This window comes from Sapajus apella, unplaced genomic scaffold (genome assembly GCF_009761245.1).
Source record: "Sapajus apella isolate SASKATOON/1434 unplaced genomic scaffold, GSC_monkey_1.0 scaffold22, whole genome shotgun sequence".
NCBI lineage: Eukaryota > Metazoa > Chordata > Mammalia > Primates > Cebidae > Sapajus > Sapajus apella.
Window position 1 is genome coordinate 2,034,552 of NW_022436962.1, and position 16,599 is coordinate 2,051,150.

A 16,599-nucleotide genomic window follows, 5' to 3' on the forward strand; every position below is an offset into this window, starting at 1 on the left:
CCTCTATGCCAGGTGGTGTTTTAAGTCTTTTGTAAGTGTTAACTCAGTCAATCATGACAACTCTATGAGGTAGGTACTGTTAATATCTCCACTTTGAGGCCAAAGAAACAGGTACAGCAAGGTTAACAGGTAACCCGCCCAAGATCACACAGCTAATAAGAAGCAGAAGTTAGATGGGGACCCAGGCAGAGCAGCTGTAGGGAATGACCACTGACCATACTATTTTGGGAGAAAACTAGAGTGGTATGTTCTTCACTTTTGTGACGGTTGTCCACAGCTTTTAGGACATTTTTAATATAGCTGCTTGTTCAATTTTTCTCATCTCCAGGTTGGAAAATTTACGATTTATTTTTTTGCTATTTCTTTCTATCTATATCCCATAATACAATCTGTAGTTTTTAGTCAAACAGAAATGCTACTTCCTGCAGCTTCCAAAGTAAATAGATTGAGTGTTTATTTGTAGGAGAGTTTATCGTGTCTGCTCAGAAATGATTTGGGAATATGAGTTCTTTATGTGATGCTGAATTGCATGCATTTGAATATTTCAGAACAGTGTTCATGCAGAGCTATAGGGTTTTAAAAGTTTGCAATGGGTGTAAGTGAAGTCATGACTAAAAGTAAAAATGCAACATATTTCCGAGAAACAGAAGTCTTTTCCTCCTGTTGATAGTGGTACTCTGAATTTTTAATCTAGATCTGATTGAAGTTTCAATTCAATACCCCAAACCTGGAGCTCCAGGGAAAATTTCTGATGTTTTAAAAGGTGTTACCTATTAAGAAGGTAACTTGCCTTGGACCAGCACACCCACTTTTATGTGCTAATTAATGAACAATTTATTAAGTAAAGAGCATTGAATCTAGGTAAGATAATTTAAAGTCGTGCAAACTACTGTGATTTCATCTAAATTCAACCAAAATAGGCAGTTTTGCACATAAAAATATGTGACAGCTTTAAATAATAAATACAATCTGTAATCAGTGGATAAAGACAAGTGTTGGAACATTTCTAGTCATCTTACCCCAGAAGCAGTCCTGGTCTCTTTGTTTTAGGAAAGGTAAACCCAGAACTTACAGCAGAGGTAAAAACAAATGGAATGAGATCATTCTAGTCTGTTTCATTCTTCTATTGTTATTACTTATAGTAATATACAAAAATATATAACCTAGAGGTTTTAAAAATCAGAAAAATATGGGCAAGATAGTAAAGCAGAATACACACAAGTTATTTTTATTTTATTGTTTATATATGCTTGTATGTGTATTAGGACTTCTATTTTTATTTGCAGAAAAAGTCTGAAACTCGAAGATGTTAAATGACATTAAAAATCATAGATTTTCAACTTAAGCCAAAGCTTTTATACTCTGCTACTTCCCAGTCTGAATTCTGAAGCCTGTCCACAATCCTGCCCATGTCCATGTCAGATTTCCTTTCTCTCAGTAGCTGGTGGATTTCTTGAGAGCAGAGACCTGCATATCCAATTTCTGTAGACCTCGTGGCCTTCTGAAGAGCTCCTGATACATCAGTTCATAATCCCTTATCTGTATCCCTGAAAGCAAAACACTTAGACCATATACTGCATTATGTAGCAACTGCACCAGGCTCTGAGGCAGTTTTCCTTAATGGAATATATTAACATTCTTGCAGCATAATATATAAATAACTTTGTTAATCTTGTATTTTCCTGAAGCGATTAACATGTGAATTGCTGTTTTCTTTCTCTTTCCCTCTTTCTCACCCTTCCTTCCTCCTCTCTTTTTCTTAAAAATAATATATTCAAGGGTCCTGTTTTACACTCTATGCCTAAGTGTCTGAGAGTCTTTCAAATAAAAGGACTTAAGAAAGGAAATGACACAGATTGTCTGCAATGGTGTTCACTATTGTGACTTCTTGGTCCTCATTCTGCCTTAATGTATCAGAATTTCAAATGAATCTTTTTATGAAAAAATAAAGCAAAAATATATGGGTTTACTAAAATGATAACTGTTTTTACCTCTCCTGTCACCATGAGTCCTTTTTCTTTTTAAAATAGTCATTTGTGCATTTATCTCACTGGGAAGTTCTTTAAGGAAAAGCTAGTTCTGATTCATCAGTGTAAACATCAAAATGGCTTGGAATTAGTAGGTACCCAATAAATACTTCTTCGATTAAGTAAACAAATGAAACAAAAACTACTGAAACATTACAGAAGTTATAACATACCTAGATATAAAGTAATATTTCTATTTTGCCATAGATTGCCTATGTGAGTAAGCTGTTGTAGCTATAAACTGTAACACCTGCTGACAGCTTTAAGAAAACAGTTTCTTTCCAGTTAAAACTGACCTCAAAACCTGTGCTTTCTGAGGCAAAGAGGACAGGCTGACATTCTCCGTAAAACTGAGTGCAGAGGTTAGTTGTTGAAAGTCAAATATTTTCCAGAATGTCTTTAAAGCCTGGATATTTATTATTACTGGCTGAATACCCACCTGAATATTCATAGTCCACTAAGATAAAAGTATGCAGGTATTTTAAGTTACTGGTAAATGAAATGAACATTTTTGTGTATAAATAAAACAATATGAGCTGGGTGTGGTGGCTTACGCCTGTAATCCCAGCACTTGGGAGGCCGAGGTGGGCAGATAGCGAGGTCAGGAGTTCGAGACCAGCCTGGCCAACATAGTGAAACCCCTGTCTCTACTAAAAATATAAAAAAAACTAGCCAGGCATGGTGGCAGGCCCCTGTAATCCCAGCTGCTCAGGAGGCTGAGGCAGGAGAATTGCTTGAAGCCTGGGTGACAGAGAGAGACTCTGTCTCAAAAAAAAAAAAAAAAAAAAAGGCAACATGTACTTTTCAATACTGAATTCTGAGGAAAGATTGCCGAAGGACAGTGTATTCACTAGAGGAAAGGAAAATAAATTTGGCTTTTATTTTTATTCTGAAATTTGAAGCAGGTTGTCTTTACTGGTTCTCACCCCAAAATAACTTGCATGATTAGCAATACTTTTATTCTCTAATGACTTGAAAAAAGGAGAAATAGCTGGTAAAAATGTTTGAATTATACAATAATATTGATTAATATGGACTCAATATTTCATTTTGTATTCTCCATAATGAGGAAGCAAAGGCAACATAACTATCACGTCTTTAAATTATCTGGTCTTCTGTTCTGAGTGTTTTAAATATTGTTAAAGAAGTTTTTTAAAAGGCCCATGTGGTGGCCCATGCCTGTAATCCCAATAATTGGGAGGCAGAAGCGAGTGGATCTCTTGAGCTCGGCAGTTTGGGACCAGCCAGGCAACACGGGGAAACCCCCGTCTCTACAAAAATTGGCCAGGAGTGGTGGTGTGCGTCTGTGGTCCCAGCTGCTCTAGAGGCTGAGGTACAGCTTGAGCCTGGGAGATGGAGGTTGCAAAGAGCCCAGATCATCTGCAATCCCAAACTCTGCCAAAAAAAACCAAACCCTGAAATGTTTTCAAAGGGCAAATTCTCTATGCTGTTTCAACCACAGGTCCTGAACTGCTTTGTTTCTCTAAAAGTACTCTGCATTCATATCATCTTGCAGCCAATTCCACACTTGGTTGTAGAAAAAGAAATTGAGAAATAGGAAAACTTTGTCTTCACTGACTTTCTTCCTTTCCTCTTCTATCAGCTCCACCTGGAGTCTTTCCTTTTTTGTGGTCGATGCCCATGTTGCTGAGTGTTCAGGAAATCTATTTATCTTAAGAAAAGAAAATGATTTTACCTGTGGTTGAAAACCTTAGTGTACCTGCTTTCTTGCTAACTTCCTTTCTTGACTTGTAATATATTATTTCTTCATTTCATTACATTGAAATAATTCAGTACCTACTCCAATCTCATCACTACATTCATTCAAAGAGTCACATAAGCAACATTTTAAAGATACGGCCCCTGTTTTGCCAGACTGAATCTAATTGCAGAGGCAAGACAGACAATCACAAAGAGAGTGAATGACGCTACAAATTATTGTAGATTGAATAATGAGGTGACACGAAATGGGACAGTGAAATAAAAATGTCTTGGCTTTGGGAACCTGAATTCCAGTTGTAAATCTGAGACATGTTAGTTTTTTTATTATACAAATTGTATGAATTTTATGAAGTGCAGTGGTTAAGATCTGGGCTTGGATATCACAGCTCATCTAAGTCTTGTCTCTACCATTTACCCTCTGTGTGACATTACACAAGTTGTATAATTTCTCTAAGCATCACTTTTGCATTTTCAGTAAAGGTTGTAAGAATAAAGATAAGCAATGAGCATGGTGCCTGGAACATTTTTTTCTATTTTTTAAACTATATCCTTGAACAAATCACTGGCTCTGTTCCTGCATACATTGGGAATTATATTAATATCCTATTCATTTGGCTGCTGTGAGTATCAAAGAGAATAGGAAGGGGGTTGGAGTTCACTGAGAACATTCTATGTGTAAGTACATGAATGCATGACCAAATGAAAACAGAGCTGAGTACACTGGCAAGTGCCTGTCGTCCCAGCTACTTGGTAGGCTAGGACAGCAGTCTCTCTTAAGTCAGCAGTTGGAGTCCAGCGTGGGCAACATACTGAGACTCCCATCTCTTAAAAATAAATTAATAAAAACAAAAACAAAAAGAGAGGTAGAAAATGAGAATCAAACGTAAATATTTTAAAATATTAGATATTAAAAAGCTATTGAGGGGGATGAGAATAAGCTATTATTATTCCAATGTTATGGAAATGGAAACTGATGCTTATAAAGAATAGATAATTTGCTCAAGTTTACTCAGAAATAAGCAGATTCAATCTGGAAGCTGGCTATCTCTTAACAATGGTGAGAAAACTGAGGCACAGCATAGCCAAGGCTTAAGCCCACGTCTCTATGATCTTAATGTCCATGAGCTCATGGCCTCTCAAAAGGAACTGAATGAGGAAACTTCTTTCCTACACTAGACTAAGGGATATACAGCTGGGCAATTTTAATGAATGGGCAAATGTCTCACAGGGAGTACAGAAACCAAAGTTTGAAACAAGGTCTGCCTCGTCCAAAAGTCTGTCCTTATCCCCGCATTCCACTGCTTCGTTTATTTCGTGACAAACCCCTCACAGGTGAAACTTACTCCTCTTGGCTTCCTCTAGCTTGTCCTTGGCCCGTTTTTCTGCCTGAAGGAGCTGATGGATCCCCTGAGTCTGGCTGGTCATGGTAGCCTGCTCCGAGGAAGTGGCTCCTATGAAATCTGGGAAATAATGGGTTCACGTACCCTTTTAAAAACGAACATATAACTCAGATTGCTGTGTCAACAGTGAGTTCTAAACGCAGCTGTTTGTTTCAGACTGGCTGGATTAGGCTGGATAGCTGGGTCCCAAGGAAAGCCCAAGGTGGAATCTAGAAAAACAAGTAAAACCAGTATGAAGAAATCGAGAACTTACCATTTCTGCCAGTGTTAGCTCTTCTGTATGAAATAAGGAGATATAAATGAGGTGTTGCCTCTACTTATAAATAATGAGTAAAAGTCCTTGTAGAATATTAGTTTCCTATTCTTCCAAGAATTCTTGACATGTTTACTGAATTTTTCTTTTAAGAAACAGTATCTTTCTTTGTTCTTTGTCGGTGCAATACTTTGTTTCAGGTCTTTTAAAAATATGTTTCTAGCGATACAGTTATCTGCTTAGAGAAAATGTATTAATCCTTTGCTAAGAAAGAGGTTCCCCAGCTTTGTGCATAGATGGTGGACTAAAGGCTTTTTTTCCCCCACGGTCTCAGGTGACAGGAATGAAAAGATTTCTTTTGGGCATTGTGGTGCTCTTAAGTAATGCAGTAGGCTGAGGTTCCAGGGACATCTTAGTGTGGTGGCTAAACAGTGAGTGATTTTAGTAGTAGTAAGCGTAATATAGATTGATTATAACTGTGTGTTGGGGGTAAGGGAAAATAATTTAAACATGCATTTTGTATTATTCAGTGCTTGTGCTGGGTATTGTTCTAAGATAGTACAATAAAATCCATCATACTTGATTTGATTCGATTCAGTAGCAATCGGACAAATGAGAATATTGGTCACAGAGAAGAATCATAAAGCATCATTTATATGTATCTAAAATTTTTATTTGAAGTGAAAAGCTAATCTTTTGACTTAGAATAAAGCCTTTTCCTCTGACATGATTTGCAGATTGGAGTTTAACATATTACTGCTTTCATAAACTATACCTCTTTTGCCTCATCAGTAAGTGCCAGGTTCATTTTCTTTAATAAGGTGTTGAGATTTAAAGACAACTGTAAAACAATCTGGGAGCTAAATCTTTTATGGTTTTAATGATTATTTTCTCCTAATCTTTTCATCCATACCTACATGCCTATATTATGTGTGCATTACCTTCAGCAAATATTTCCAGAAGGAAAAATTTTTCCAAGTAAAAGGATCACTTTTACTTCTTTTGCAGTCACATTTAATCAGCTTACAAAGTACTTAATTTATAGTGCGTAATTACAATAACTAGTGCAACTGGGATAAACCAATTTTTGGACAAGCACAACTCTTGTCTGATCGCTCTGGACAAAAAGATACAAAGTGGCTTAACAGGAAGAAGCCCTGGAGAGGAATAAGGCTTTGGGAAGAACCCAAAATGGAGAATTAGAATGAATTCCATCCTCTCCTGACCCTCAAAAATTTACTTTCTCAGTGAAAGTGAGGGATAGAAAAATCTACCCAGAAGCAGAGAAAGATGCCAAAGAAGCTTCTCATGTCAATCTGGGCTCTGGGTGGGGGAAAAAAAGTAATCACACTCCCAAACTTATGTGGGTTTAAACTGCCACAGCCTTCTGCAGATATAAAACCATACTCAACACACTCTTTTTTGTTTTGTTTTGTTTTGTTTAATGTATTTTAATAGCAAACTTACAGGAACAGCACAGAAGACAGACAAGGTTAAAGACATGTACTTGCATGTAGGACAACTCAGAAAAGTATAGTGAATGGATGGAATCTACTGTATGATAAAATGCTACAAACACCATTTAGTTGCCGTCAATAAGAAATTTACTTGTTTTAAAAAGATCCAAATGCTGGCATTGTCCAGAAAAATTTAACAGGTTTATTTATAATTATTATAAAGTTGAACCGCTGAAACTTGTTCACTGAAGCATTTTAACTTGCATTAATGCTTTACGTCTCCGCATTTATATTAAAAATTCACACACAAATGAAAATGGAAAAACTGCCAATACCTGATTTCTGTCCCCTATTTTTCCACTTGCAATCATATACTTAGGTACCTTTTGACCCCATGGAAAAAAAATTATCTAACGTTCAGAACTACCAGTAGCAGGAAGAAGAGAATTTTTTTTTTTTTTTTTTGAGAATGAAATGTTTCCCATCATAGTGGATTCTTAAGCACGCTCTCCACGTATGCGGCGTGCTAGCTGGATGTCTTTTGGCATAATTGTTACACGTTTGGCATGGATAGCACAAAGGTTGGTGTCTTCAAAAAGGCCAACCAGCTAGGCCTCACTTGCCTCCTGCAAAGCACTGATAGCTGCGCTCTGGAAGCGCAGATCTGTTTTAAAGTCCTGAGCAATTTCTCGCACCAGACGCTGGAAGGGAAGTTTGCGAATCAGAAGTTCAGTGGGCTTCTGATAACGTCTAATCTCACGGAGTGCCACAGTACCAGGCCTGTAACGGTGAGGCTTCTTCACCCCTCCAGTAGAGGGCGCACTCTTGCGAGCGGCTTTTGTAGCCCGTTGCCTCCTGGGTGCTTTACCACCGCAGATTTGCCGGCAGTCTGCTTTGTTCGAGCCATGGTGTGGAGACCTCCTTACTTACCCCCTTCTCCTTCGGCTGGAGCTCGGCGAGCGAGAGGCGGCGCTGGTGTTGGTGAGCTGAACACACTCTTACAATCTAAATTGCAAAACAAATGAAAAAGTGAAGTTGAGGAGAGGTAGACAGTGTAGCAGTAGGTAGAGGTAAAAGCCTGGCTGGAGAATTTAAGCTTTATTATAGATCCATGGATTATTATCATACAAATGGTTTACCTGCTATAAGAATTATTCTTTTGTTTTGATCAAAGCTGATTCCTAATGTGACTTTTCACTGACAAACTCAAACATTTTAAGGGTAATAGCATTTCAAAAACTTCTACTTATAGCAAAGATTCTGAGTTTATTCTTTAAATGTTTTATATTACTGAGCATCAGTAAGAGAAGCTTTTCTTTTTTTATTCACTAATGAAATATCTAGGTGCTAGAAACTGGGTACGATATTTTACAATTATGTATATTTCCATATTTAATTTGGTTCTCACATGGGTGTTATTATTATGAAGCACACCAATCTTATCAGTAAAGAAACTAAAGCTCCTGTAAAATAAGCAAGATGAGTGGTTAGGGAACTGCGGCTCAGAAAACCTGAGTGACAGGTCCAAGGTCAGGTGGCTTCTAAGTAGAAGAATTGAATTGGTCTCATGGTCACTGTTCTGGCTGCTGAACAATGCTGTCTCTCATTCCAGGAAAATTTTCTTGCAGTTTCTCTTCTTTTTCTGATTAAAAATATGGAAGAAAACAAAGAATATCCATTGACATTTCACTCTGTGTAAAAATATTAGATCTACAAATCACTTTAAACGCTGTGTGCTTGAATAATTAATAGTAAAAATATCAAAACAAAGTGAAATTTGACTTAACCTAAGTCTCCTTGACTTTTGAAAATTCCTGAAGAATTAACATTTCAAACAGCAAGAGTTTTTCCTATCCCATTTATTTTGTATTATTTGTTTTGGTCTTACTATTTATTATAGTCTACTTTATTTTTTATATTTATATACCTAGAAATTAAAACAAATAATATGATTGCCTTCTAATTTGAGCACTGTAAGTCATTTTTTTGTTTCTCTGTTAATGGAATATCAATGTTGATGGTTTCTATGTGTAGTAGATAAACACGATTTATCAATATTATTGTTGTTTATTATTGGTGTTATATTATGATTTCAGTTTCAATGATAAACTGAGAATTAAGATATATTTTTTTATAGAAATCTCACAATGTACAGAGGATTTGTTTTTTCAGGTAAGATAGAGAAATGGATGTTAGTCACAGTAGCTGTATAAAAAAGGAAGTATAAGACTCAGTATAGTGTATATTTAGGTCACTGCTTTTTGATTCTCTTTCTTAAATTCTTTCATATTTTGTTTTTATCAGTGAAAGTGTAAAAAAGTTACTAACAATGATAAAATCCTAAAAAACACAATCTGTGCTTTTTGGAAAAATTTTGAATGTTGAATGTTGAAAGATCATAGTGAAATATACCTCTTATTTTTGCATGTCCTTAACTTGATAACTTATCCTCAAATGTTTTGAATAGCTGTAATTATAAATTTGGCATATGTTCAGTATATATCTTTTGGGTTTCTCTTTTTTTAAGTTTCATTTCTGCTCAGACTTCGTCTTACTATTTATTCTGTCATTGCTCCTGTATATTTCAGTTCATCATATGATCCTTCCTTCTTTTGCTCACATTGGTTCAGCATTTGAGTCTGAATAATAGTGAAAAGTAGATGAAATTCTGGTTTTCTAAAGGCCTGGAACTTCTAGGTATCTCAAAACTGCTAAATTCAATCTTTAAACAAAACCCTAAGGCTTGGTCTGGGTGTGTCTACAGAACATGGTATCCTTCTTCATTTTACTTACTCATTTTAGCTGAGCAGTAATCCATAAAAGAAATATACAGCAAATATTAAACATTTCAAATTTTCTCATGTCATTTTAAATTTTCTTATACATAAAATAAATACACATCAAATATCGAACATTTATTTTCTTTCATTTCCATTTGAAATAAAGAAATGACTCTCCTTCTTTTTGCCTCTCATCCTCTGATTTTCTCTGTGCCTTTCGTCAGACTCTTCCTTATCGCTGGGACACCTGTCTGACTCTTGCTTGCCTCGAAAATAAATCATTCAAAATCCATTTCCAATGTCTACTTGAAAGGATGAAACTTTCCAGATCCTCTTAGGCTGATCAATTCCTTCTTTCTCTGATACATCTCAAAACTTTTCATGTATACCTGTCATAGGGCATTTCTCAAGCATCACTTGTGCTTCTTAACCATAAACCATGAGTTATTTGAGGATAAATATTGTGCTTTGCTTGTGGTTGTCTCTGGAACAGTGCCTTGCACACAGAGGGCAACAAATCATTTTTGAATATTATGTTGATTCTTTCAGCTGAAGGACAACAAAGAACTCCATTTACTACGAGAAACTTAAATGAAGATTCTGCTATATCTCATACTGTCATTTTGAAAAGCAGGGCACTTCTTCTGTCTAAGGAACAGGTATGTATTTAGCAATTAGTGTGGCAAAAAAGTAATAATGATGAAAACATTTTAGTTAAATATGGTAGCTGCTTAGAGCTGAAAGAACATATCTGTAGCTATTCTGAGATTATGCAGCTTATTTTCCAGGTAGATCCTACCATTGTCTGTGGCCATTATTGGATTATGCAGTCTTCCATTTTTCTTCTACTGTTCTTGAAGAGCACATTGCATCTTCATTCAGTGTATTTTTTTCTCAGTGTCTGCAAAACCTACCCCTCATTTATGCATTCTACAAAAAGTTTAAATACCTAAACTATGCTGGATAACTAATCATTATGAACTTGAATAAGACTTCCCATTCTTGCCTTCAACTTGTATTATAAAATAACTGTAATGAAATCTGTACTAAAGGGATTACAAGAGGCATTCTAAATGTAATAGAAATGTTGGACTGTGCAAGTGATAGATTCCATTTCAACTGATAATATTTCCTTATTATTTTCATAAAGTGAAATAATTCTGTCACTTTAGGTGCCAGTTTTGTGTTTCTTTTATAGTAATTAATGGCTTCCCCATCTCTGATGATTAATAATATTGCTTTTTGTGATATAGATTCTGCGGGAAATCTGTGTAGTTCTAGCATAAGAAAGTTGTACAATTGTATAGAATTTTTCATCTAATTGCCTACACTTTTTTCTACTCCTTGTTCTACCAAATTTGGTACAACAAGTTCCACTGAGGTATCTGGGTATCTACTCAAGAGAATGGATAGTATAATCCTAGATATACAATGTTGTTTTGAAGGGTAGGCATGGGCATCTCTGGAGTTTCTGTTATTCCGTATAATGTGTCCACCCTTAGTTGAATCACTTGCAATGTTCTTTCACAGATGCTGCAGAACACCAAAACACTTAATTTTCCTTCTGCTTCTCTGGCTGCTCCCATTCAGTCTACTTTTCTGGTTCTTCATAATTTTTGTTTGTGTGGCAAATTTTGAAGTTGCCCAGGATGCAGTCTACAGATCACCCCCATTTTAAATCTAAATTTACTCCCTGAGTAATCTCATCCTGACTCATAGGTTCAAAAGCAAACTCCATGCTGATGTTTCACAAATTAAATCTCCATCTTGCACCTCTCCCCTGAATGCCAGATTCATACCCACCTGGATGTGTGAAAGGCATCATGAACTTTTCCACTTCCACTTGCTGAACACCAACACGTTGCTTCCTCTCACAGTTTTCCCCAATTATAGGGAATAGTAGCTCCACTGATACATTTGTTCAGAGTGAAAACCTTAAAGCCATTTTGTATCTTGTTCCTTATAGCCAATCCTTCAGAAAATCCTGTTGACTTCACCTTCAAAATAAATTCAGAATTTTATTTCTCACCATTGTCTTGTTACCACCCTGGTCAAAGCCACTATGATCTCTGGAGTAAATGATATTCCTTAGTCTCCTAACCTGTGTTCTACTTTAGTTCTTGTTCTAGTTGAATCTGCTTTCAATATAGCAGTCAGAATAATCTTTTTCTTTTTTTCTTTTTTTTTCTGAGACAGAGTCTTGGTCTGTCACCCAGGCTGGAGTGCAGTGGTGCGATCTTGGCTCACTGCAACCTCTGCCTCCGAGGTTCAAGCCATTCTCCTGCCTCGGCCTCCTGAGTAGCTGGGACAACAGGTGCCTGCCACTGCACCCGGCTAATTTTTGTATTTTTAGTAGAGATGGGATTTCAACTTGTTAGCCAGGATGGTCTTGATCTCCTGACCTTGTGATGCGCCCGCCTTGGCCTCCCAAAGTGCTGGGATCACAGGCAGGAGCCACCTCACCCAGCCCAGAATAATCTTTCTAAAACATTCATAACAATGTCACTCCTCTGTCCAAGTCTTATGATGACTTATGCTCAACCGACTTACAGTAACAGCCAGGTGGATCCTTACCAAGGCATCAAAGGCTGCCACTGTTTGTTCCACTCAAGTCATTCTGGCCTCCTTGCTGTTGTTCCAACATGCCCAGCATGCTGCTGCCTCAAAACTTGTGGACTCTCTGGTGGCCCTGCTTTTCTCCACTATCCGTATAGCCTGTTCCCTCCCCTTCACTGTGCCCTGACTCAGAGAGGGCATCTCTGACCATTTCATGCATAAAGATAATACTTTAACCTCATTTGTGAAATGTTATAGATAAAACATTATGTATGTCAAGGTATGTTATGAAGATTAAGTTGGATCAAATATAAAAAATACTATTATTTATTATATAGTACATATAAGTAGTAGGTGCTTAATGGATATTAGCTCTTGTTAAACATCACATTAAGCTGAGATCATAGCAAAAATTATCATGTAACCTTCCTGTTTTTTACATAGTATCAATTACTGAGTGATTTTTTTTTTCTGTTACCCTCTGAATTGTGCAGTTGGTTTTCCCCTAAGTCAGCGACCTATAGTCTAAAATCATTTGTGATGTTATATTCTGTTAAACCAAAGAAAATTCTTACTGGGCCAGTGAGGATTTTTCCTGTTAAATACTTCATTTGTTCATATTGGCCATGTAACTACCTGATCAGTTATTGCTAGAAGGCTGTGAGGAGCACCACCAAAAGCTTAAACTTCTTGCTTTTTGTTTGTTTTTTTGTTTGTTTGTTTAGAATGCTTTTACTTCCTCTATGATTTAAAGAAAGCAAAAGCATAAATCAGTATGGGCACACAGCGTATAAAGATGCAATCTGTGACAATAACTATGTAAAGGGAAAAGCATGGAGATGTATGGGAGCAGGATGTTTACAATAGAAACTAAGTTGGTATCAGTCGAACTAGGTTGTCATAAGTTTAAGATATTAATTTTAATCCCTAAGGTAACAACTAAGAAAATAACTAAAAAATATACAGAAATGAGAAATTAAAAATGGCTGAAATGGATGAAGTGAAGAACAAGTAACATAAAAATACAAAAAAGTATATAGATAAATAGCAGAAGTGTGTCCCTCCTTCTCAGTAATTACTTTAAATGTAAATGTATTAAAATCCTGCAATTAAAAGGCAGGGGTTGCAGAAAAGATAAAAAAAAAAAAAGATCTATCTATATGATGTCTACAAGAGACTTACTCTAGATCTATAGACCAAAAAAGGATTGAAAGTAAAATGACAGAATAAGCTATTCCATGCAAGTGGTAACCAAAAGACAGCCGGAGTGGTTTAATATTATTGGATCAAAGAGATTGTAAGGAAAAAAGGTTACATGAGATAAAGAAGGATCCTATATATTGATAAATAATATAATCCATAAGGAATATATAACAATAATGAACACATGAATATCTAATACTAGACCCCAAAACATATGAAGCAAAATTGGCAAAATTGAAGGAAGAAATAGAGTTTATAATCATACTTAGGGACTTCAATACCTCACTTTCAATAATGGACATAACAACCAGCAGAAGATCAATGAGGAAATAGAAGAACAACACCATAAATCAATTGATTATATGAAATATATATATAACACTCTACAAAACAACAGAAAAATATGTATTCTCAAGTTTATATGAAACCTTTTCCGGGATAAACCATATGTTAGGCCTTAATCATTGCCAGTATAATTATAAGCACAATGCTCTACCAATGTAGCTCTCTCATGCTTTCAGGTCCAGTTTAATCACGCGAATAAACAGAAAACACTACAAGTCTCGGTCCACTTATCGCAGGAGAGAATTCTTTTTGAAGCTTTTACTCAGATAATCATTACTGTGGTGCATCATGTTGAAAAGTCACTCATGTTGGATTCACTTTGGGTTTAGGATTTGACTACATTGCATTGTAGACACATAACCTCCAAAATGTTGAGCCTCTGTTTCTTCATTTTCATTGGTTATAGTTATACCTACCTTTTAAAATTTTTTGTCAGTATCAAAGATAATAAATAAAAGATGTCTATTGCAATAACTGGCATAGTGAAAATTCCCAGTAAATGGGAGTTACCAATGCCAGTTTTTGGAGTGAGGGAAGTAAGGAAAATAGTAGTAGCAGCTATAAGTAGTCTTACTGATAGTCCTGGGGTCAAACTTACAACTTATGAAGGCATCTTAGGTTCTGAAGTCTATAGCTTGCCTATGTCAAGATACAAGTGAAAACCCTTAGCAGCTCTGTAGGGTCTGATTTAACCTGCATTTGCTTGTAAAAATCTGTATGCAATAATTTTATGAGTTTTAAAGTTTGAGAACCATTTACATAGACTGAAGAAAGGAAAAGAAATCAGCTTTTCAGGTTTTCAGACAACTAACAATTCCTCAAGAAGTTTAAGAATAAAACATTTATAGGTTTTCTCAGAAAAGCCTGGATATTCTGCAATTACTTTGGATTGTTTCTATGTGGTAGAGGTGGTTTGAAGTGAACCATGGCATCCAAACTTTTCTGTGGGTGTCCATCACTATTAGATGCTGGAGTTATCTTCTTCCTGCTTTTTTACTGCCTCTGTCAAAGCTAAGAACTCAGAACATAAGCTTGAAATAGAATCTGAAACTGCATAAACTCAGAGATGGTTCCTATAGGTAAAAGGAAATTGAGACATCCCAATGCCAGAATCATTGTTAAGGTATCAGTGAAACAGTCCTCTGGTCACCACGCTCTATAATTGGAGAAAAAGCTGCTTCTTGGTGACTTAGGTCATCACAAGACTGGGGAGAAGAGGGTGTTTTCCAGCTTGTCTTTATAGAGAACTGAGATTGCTTGTCTATGAGCTTCTTTCCATACACTCTCTCAATAGAAACTCTTTCAGGGAGGGAAGGAGGGGGTGGTGTTCCTCTTTCCTTTCACCCTTCCCCCAGGCTACCCTTTTATGAATCTTTTTATTCTTTTTGGACAGCAAAAATTCTCCCTTAACCTAGTTATTTTGTATGGGTATATGGGAAAGGGAAGGAGGGACCACTCAGTTGAGCCACCCATCGATGACCCTGGAGAATGTTCAGGAAATGTCAATTAAAGAGAGATAAGTTATCAAAGAGAAGGTACTAAGAGCCAGGCCTAGTGGAGCCTTTTCCCTGGCATAAGTTCTGTCCTCGTACACTCTTTCTATGTTCTGGGATACTTCCTGTTTTGTATCCCAGATATTCCTGTTTTGGCTTTAGCCTCAAAGATGCAATCTTTTCATGGCCAAAAACACCTCACCACAGTGGATGTAAGAAAGCATACTAGGAGAGCATTCATAGCCAAGTAGAGCTAAGAGAGTCTGCTTCAGGAGCTCAAACAAAAAAGAAAGGTTGGTAGAAGAACAGCTGGGAGCAGGGGGAGCTGCACAACCAAGCACATGCAAATGGGTGGTAGCGGGAGAAGGAGGAGGAAGGGAACCTGATGTTGCAGAGTGAAATGATGGTACTTGGTGAAATGTTGGCTGGGCTCATCTGTGTGGACCTGATTCCCAGTCCTATCAAAGGTAGGCAATCTTTAATTGTCTGCTTGTGCTTATGATGCACCTTCTGAAGTCAAGATAGACATAGATATATGCATTTCTATTCAGACCTCATGTGTATTTGTATAACACAGGTCCACTATGTTGATAAGCAACGTTCATAATTGTAATGAATGAGATTGATTAATGTCAGGCACACACACAAAAATGCTCAGGCTCTTAGGCTGTGTCGTACAAGATAGTAGCTGCTAGTAACATCTGCATACTGAGCTCCTGAAATGCAGCTGGCTAGTGCAAAATAAGATATTGTATAAGGTGTAAATAGATACTGAATTTTTTAAATGTAGCATGCACAGAAGAATGTAAAAGTATCTCATTAATTTTTTTATTATACTTTAAGTGCTGGGATATATGTGCAGAACATGCAAGTTTGTTATATAAGTATACATGTGCCATGGTGATTTGCTGCATCCATCCCTGTCATCTACATTAGGTATTTCTCCTAATGTTAGCACTCCCCGATCCTCCCACCCTCTGCAATCCCTTCCTTAGCCCCCGCAACCCCCAAAAGGCCCTGATCTGTGATGTTCCCTTCCCTGTGCCCATGTGTTCTCATTGTTCAGTACTTACTTATGAGTGAGAACATGCAGTGTCTGGTTTTCTGTTCTGTGTCAGCATGCTGAGAATGATGGTTTTCAGCTTCATCCATGTCCCTGCAAAGTACATAAACTCATCCTTTTTTATGGCTGCATAGTATTCCATGGTGTATATGTGCCACATATTCTTTATCCAGTCTATCTTTGATGGGCATTTGGGTTGGTTCCAAGTCTTTGCTATTGTAAACAGTGCTGCAGTGAACATATGTGTACATGTGTCTTTATAACTGAATGTTTTATAATCCTTTGGGTATATACCCAGTA

At 36.7% G+C, this 16,599-nt stretch overlaps 1 protein-coding gene across 2 annotated transcripts in view; it reads right to left on the reverse strand.

Moving 5' to 3' along the window:
* Positions 1–16,348, reverse strand: part of ATP6V1G3 (ATPase H+ transporting V1 subunit G3) — a 29,476-nt gene extending 13,128 nt beyond the window's left edge. The window contains exon 1 of one of the 2 annotated variants that reach the window (XM_032288639.1): positions 16,310–16,348. In XM_032288639.1, the coding sequence (XP_032144530.1) occupies positions 16,310–16,325 (16 nt within the window). In that variant the 5' untranslated portion in view covers positions 16,326–16,348. Of the gene's footprint in view, positions 1–5,092; positions 5,255–16,309 lie in introns of those variants that run through there. The other variant, XM_032288638.1, reaches the window with a different exon arrangement.
* Positions 16,349–16,599: the final 251 nt, after the last annotated feature.